The following is a 6,792-nucleotide window of genomic DNA, read 5'->3' as shown; positions in this document are numbered from 1 at the left end:
CGAATGACGCCACCCCTAACCACTGGGCCATTGCGCCTCCACATCCATATATAATGAACAGAAAGGCCAAACTCAGAGTCACCCTAAGGTAGTTTCAGGTTTTGTAACATGTATGGAAGTGTTGGTATGTGTGTGTGTGCGTGTATGAGCGTGTGTGCGTGGTGAGTGAGTGACTGACTGACTGAATGTGTGCGTGTTTATACATATTCATATACATACATATATACGAATGTATTCGAGAATAAATATATGTAGCGAAACCGTCACGTGTGTATTTATATGTGAGGAACAGATTTGTATACGTTTTTGTGCGTGTAAAACATATATTTTGAAATATGTATGTATGTGTGTATGTAAAATTATACTATACATATCTATGTATATATGTGTAAAATTATGTTGTGTGTATATATATTATATATATATATAATATATATATATAATATAGTGTGTGTGTGGTGTTGTGTTTGTGTGTGTGTGTTGTGGTATGTATGTATGTATGTATGTGTATGCATGTAAATGTGTGTGTATGTCTGTGTGTGGTGGTGTATGTTTGTGAGTGTGTATGTGTATATGCATATATATGTTTATATATATATATATATACCTATACATACATTCACGCTGCATATACTTTAGAGAAAAGCTTTATAAAATTTGTGCAGTTGCATCGCAAAGGCGTCTATGCAGTGACATGACATAGCAACAAAAAAAAAATGCCATCTCATCTCACATGTCTCTAGCAACGATAAATTTCGATAAATTTGATAAAAGCACCATAATGTTTCTTCATCTTTATGTTTCTGGATCTTATCAGGGGAATTTGTGTTTTTTCTTAACGTTTTAACGGTTGTTTTTGTGTTTTTGAGAGATTAAGTTTTCTTTTTGTTCATTTAATTGTGAAGGCGATCGTGGCGATATTTTATAGGCACAACAATGGAGGCAGTAGCTGAGTATTTCAAGGGAACAGAAGTGAGCTAGAAATATGGTGATTTCATTCGTAGTGTGAGTAGTCGCTATAATCCTGCACCGGATGCTGTTGTACTCGTGGCTCCTTGCATTTTGCTTTGTTAAACTCTATACCAATGCCGAGTCCAGGAGGTTTCTTGCTTTTCACTGGCCTCATGGCGTGTTTCTCGATAATTTCAGAGGATTTAGTCGGAAACGCCATTGGCGCGTTGTACCAAGGTTTCGTCTGTGCCTGAGAAGAAGAAAAAACAGGAATAACAATAATAATAATAATAATGATAATAATAATAATAATAATAAATAATAATAATAATATATATAATAATAATAATAATAATAATAATAATATTAATAATGATAAGAGAAGAGAGAAGAAGAAGAAGAGAAGAAGAAGAAGAAGAAGAAGAAGAGGAAGAAGAAGAGAAGAAGAAGAAGAAGAAGAAGAAGAAGAAGAAGAGAAGAAGAAGAAGAAGAAGAAGAAGAAGAAGAAGAAGAAGAAGAAGAAGAAGAAGAAGAAGAAGAAGAAGAAGAAGAATGAACTTTTCTACTAAAGTTTACAAGGCCTGAAATTTGATGGGAGAGAGCTAGTTGATTGCATTGCCACCTAGTATTTAACTGATACTTATTTTATCGACCCCGAAAGGATGAAAGACAAATTCGATCCCGATGAAATTTGAACGCAGGACCTAAAGACGGACGAAATACCGCTTAGCATTTTGCCCGGCCCGCTAACGATTCTGCCAGCTCGCCCCGTTGTCTCATACATCCATTTGAGCGGGATGAGCTACTCTACCTGAAGAAAATTCTAACTGGGCCCCATCTGCAAGGTCATGCGCTGTTTATCTTGATATAATGTCACCATGTCGCGCACACGTGGTTGTGACGGATGTGCCTGGTGTACCCTTATCAGACGGGTAGTCATGATAGGTATATTTGTACCCCAGTGTCACTGGAAGAGTAGAGACATCAGACTCGCTACCAAATGCAGATTGGTGAATGCAATCGTCTTCCTAATAGCAAAACATATGGATGCGAGACCTGGACACTAAAGAAAACTGACCAGAAGAGAATTAATGCATTCGAGCTTTGGTGTTGGAGAAGACTTTTACGGATTCCATGGACAGTGAGGCTCACCAATGGAGAGGTTCTTAAGCAGATCAGGCCGAAAATGTCGATAGAAGCTAGGATCACCAAGCATAGCTTGGCATATTTCCGTCATATTATGCGCAGAAAATCCCTGGAGGACATCATGCTCGGAATGGTCAGTGGCAAGAGAGGAAGAGGCTGACTAAGAACCCACTGGCTTGACACCATCAAGAGTGATACCGGAATGGACATAGCCAATCTGAAAGAAGCGGCCCAGGATAGAACTGACTGGAGGACACTGATCCAACGAGTAACCAAGAGTCGACTTCGACTGAGCGGATAGAGAGATAGTCACTTTGATGGCATGTACTGCTCTCTCACTCAATAATAATAATAATAATAATAATAATAATAATAATAATAATAATAATAATAATAATAATAATAATAATAACAGTGACAACGAATCCCTAAAACTGAACAGTGACAACGAATCCCTATAATCATGGAGAACCACACTAACTCTGAACAGTGACAACGAATCCCTAAAAAGATCATGGAGAACCACACTAACTCTGGACAGTGACAATGAATCCCTAAATGCTGGTGATGTAAAAATTTCAGGTGGCATTTTCCAGGGTGACTCACTGTCACCACTCCTCTTTTGTTTAGCCTTAATACCCCTCTCAAAACTGCTCAATGACGCGCAGTACGGGTATAAAATGTTTGATAAAAATATAAATCATCTCATTTACATGGATGATTTAAAGCTTTTTGCAAAAAATGACCAACAACTCAAGGGCTTACTAGCGATAGTCAAACAATTCAGTGACGATATCAGAATGCAATTCGGCCTCGATAAATGTGCAAAAGCTACCTTTATCAAAGGAAAAATGACAGAAACATCTAACTTTAACCTTGACCAGCAGAATGTCATAAAAGAACTAGACCCAGCGGAGAGCTACAAGTACCTAGGGGTAATTGAAGGGAACGGAATAGGCATTCAGAGATGAAGGAAAGGATCAGGAGAGAATGTTATCGAAGAGTGAGAGCAATACTCAAGACAGAGCTGAATGCAAGAAACAGGATTGAAGCGATCAATGCATTAGCCATACCAGTCGTGAATTACAGTTTCAATATCGTTAACTGGTCAATTACTGAAATATGTCAGCTCGACAGAAAAATAAGAAAACTGTTGACAATGCATAGAATGCACCACCCTAAGGCAGATATAGAACGACTTTATCTGCCAAGAAAAGAGGGATGCTGTGGACTTTCACAACTGGCAATAACAATGAAGATTGCTACAATTGGCCTAGACACCTACCTGAAAAAGTCTGAGGACTGGATGTTAAAACTTGTCTCAAAACATGAAAACAAGAAAGCATCATACTCAGTAACAAAGCAGGCAAAGGAATATCTTAGTGTATTCCGAATACATAAAATTTCGGAATAGAGATAGACATGCAAGAAACAAGCACAGAAAAAGCTAGGCGCATGAAAACCCGTGCTAAAACTGCGGCCTTAGATTTCTGAATAATAAAAAACAAGGCAAGAAAACCTCTCTATGGCAAATACCCAAAGAGAGCGAATAATGCAGATATTGACAAAGCCCTTACCCATCAATGGCTAATGGCCTCTGGCTTAAAATCTGAAACAGAGGGGTTTATCATAGCAGCTCACGATTAATGCCTACCAACAAGAAACTACAAGGCCAACATATTAAAGAACGGCAGTAGCCCAACATGTCATGTATGCCGACAACAAAATGAAATCATTGATCATGTTGTCTCCAAATGCAGTCTTCTAGCGCCTACAGAGTACCTCAACAGGCATGATAGAGCTGCACAATATATTCACTGGGTAATATCCTACGCAAAATATCCTACGCAAAATACTCTCTATGTAATCCCAAGGTTTAAAACAAACTTTTTTTTAAGTGCCCTCTCCCATTCCTTCTTTTCGACTCACAGGTCTACACTTAGAGAGGTACCATCCATTCTTGCCATTTTTCGCAACTTTCTCCCACCTTTCAATAAGCTCACTCGAGGACAGCACTTCACTCTCCACTCTCAATTTCCTTTTCAAGTGAAACTTGAAGAAGTCAATGAGATCTCTACCAAAGAGGAATGTATCTGTCCTCATGCCTTTCAGCCTTGTCCACTAAACTGTTTTCGCCACAGCCACCAGGCAAAGGAAAACTGCCTTGCCTGCCCGATTGAAGGAGGGCCGTGGTGCGATCATCACTACAGACTCGGTCGACAGACAATAATAATTTGGAATATGAAAATTGTAATGGTTGTGCCAATAATAATTGGCGCTTTGTGAAAAGAAAGCAAAGATATGGATAAATGGATAAAGGAGATTGAAAAAACATGTCCTATAGAGCTTCTACAGAAAGTTTGCCTCTTAGGGTCAGAGAAGGTTATAAGGAGGGTTTTAAGCACTTGAAAGACTATTGAAAGCTAGTGGATACTTAAGGTTACAAGTAGAAACACGCTACTCACATAAAGTCTACCTGGAATAAGAACGAACCTGAGTCAAATCAATAATAACACTATTTTTGTATTTTATTAGTTTCAGCCCGAGAGCTGCGGCCATGCTAGCATGGCCGCAGCTCTCGGGTTGAAACTAATAAAATACAAAAATAAAGTTTCGTTTGAACTTGCCATTTAAAATGTCCTGCGGGCCGCAATATGGACATGTCTACGCTGTTGTCTTAAAGAAATGGAATGGGCCTAATCAAATATTTTACCTCTCATACACAGGGTGGTCAAAGCTGGGATGTCTTTTATCATTGCTGCATTTCCATCTGGGATAATCTGTGTGTAAACAACAGCAACAACGAGCCAAGCAAAATGGATCGCTACTCTCATACGACATGGTAGAAATAGCAGCCAAATCTCCTTCACACCTTGGTGTCTTAAAAATGACAAATTGTACAATGAAAATATGTTCCTGGATGAGAAAATATACTGTATGATAACGTTTGGGACATCTTTGTTAACAAACCTTCAAGGTTCAGTTTTTACTTTTGATTGAAATAACAATGTTGAGAGAACGAAGAAGTCATTGAAAGTATGAAGACAATTGAAAAACTTACCTCAATGCCAAGAGTTCGTATAGTTGACATCACTTGCGATAGGTTTGTCCTCTCATATAGACAATCGATCTGGAAGATCATAGTGTCGAGCAAGCCGACATCCAGGCATTTGTCCAGGAAGATCTCAATTCGTTCTCGCTCACGTGCCGTACGAAATGTCTCGCTGTCTGTTGGCTGAAATGTCCGTTTGCTCAAGTCTAATCTTTCTTCAGGTGGGAGAGCGAGGTTCACGGCTCTGCAATGAATAAGTAGTAGTAGTAGTAGTAGTAGTAGTAGTAGTAGTAGTAGTAATAGTAAGGCCAGAAACTTTTCAGCACCTCTCTTCATGTGTGTGTCTATGTGTGTGTATCAGCGCAAAACAATGGGAGAAACCATTGATAAGTTTCTTGCCTAAAGACTTAATACGTGTGCATGTGCGTGCGCACACGCATTGTGTTTGTGTGTATGTGTATTCGTGCGTGCCTACTTGTGCTCATGTATGTATGTGCGAACTTCACACATCTAAAACCCACACGTAGATATTTTGTTTTCAATTTTCTTTGTCCTTTTTTTTTCCTTTTCTCTTTTTAAATGTAGACAATGAAATGAAATGAAATTACCCCTCAAAATTTACAACAAAAATTTACAGTTTCATTTTTATCGGAGTACCTGCTGCTCCAGCTTTTGCAAATCACCTCGCAACAGGTAGCTGTAATCATAATGTCATTACTTTCTCTCACCTATATTTAATGTCTTCGATTGTCACCCGTACCCTCTTACTTCATTTGTCGTTTGGATTTCTCTCTACCAGCGTGACTGCGAACAAACACCCATTGTCAGTGATACACAAATACACTAACGTACACACACACACACACACATACACACATATATATGCATCATATGTTTAGAGTGACAGAGAACCGGTACGTAGTTAAACTCTATAGATTTGTGAACGAACAGAAACATATTTTCTAATTTATAGATCAGTGACTAGTTGTCACTTTGAAAACCATATAATTCGAACGGGAATTTGGCAGCGCCACCACTAGCCGAGCAATTATTCTGTGCTAATGAACAGAAATAACCGGGAAATCGTGATACACAGATTTTGAGCTGAGTGGAGGTGTTGGGTTCCCTTGTTCAAAAAATAAGGACACAGATCGTGTCGTAAGCCAGCTGGAGACGATGTCTCCTGGGGCTAAATTGTTGCCAAATAATCTTTACTCCAGAAACATATTTACCTGATAAGATACATGCCATCTTTAAGGGCACCGTATGCTGTATCAATCGCTTTACGTCTATCATCTGACAATTCGATGTTGGGGGTTTCCCCAGAGATCTGCTGCAACCATTTTAGGCAAAGACGAGCGTTGTCTATATCAAAGTTGGCCTCGATCTGAAAATAATAATAATAATAATAATAATAATCATAATAATAATAATAATAATAATAATAATAATAATAATAATAATAATAATAATAATGATAATAACGACAACAAAAAATAAGAAGAATAATATTAATAATAATAATAATAATAATATTGATATTATTATTATTAATAATAATAATAATAATAACAACAACAACAACAACAACAACAATAATAAATGCCCTGATGCAGTACCAGGCAGTGGCTCTCATGGCTTCT

At 38.1% G+C, this 6,792-nt stretch overlaps 1 protein-coding gene across 1 annotated transcript; it reads right to left on the bottom strand.

Annotated features, from left to right (window-relative positions):
• Nucleotides 1–885: 885 nt before the first annotated feature.
• LOC115231092 lies at nt 886–6,537 on the bottom strand. The gene is made up of 3 exons (XM_029801177.2): nt 6,382–6,537; nt 5,159–5,393; nt 886–1,201 (listed from the first exon to the last, which is right to left on the bottom strand). Exons 1-3 carry the CDS (start codon nt 6,393–6,395, stop codon nt 995–997), a joined length of 456 nt encoding a protein of 151 aa, XP_029657037.2. The 5' UTR covers nt 6,396–6,537; the 3' UTR covers nt 886–994.
• Nucleotides 6,538–6,792: the final 255 nt, after the last annotated feature.

The sequence above is a fragment of the Octopus sinensis genome, unplaced genomic scaffold (genome assembly GCF_006345805.1).
Source record: "Octopus sinensis unplaced genomic scaffold, ASM634580v1 Contig17357, whole genome shotgun sequence".
NCBI lineage: Eukaryota > Metazoa > Mollusca > Cephalopoda > Octopoda > Octopodidae > Octopus > Octopus sinensis.
The sequence above is the reverse complement of the archived record's forward strand: the minus strand, read 5'-3'. Positions and strand labels throughout refer to the sequence as shown.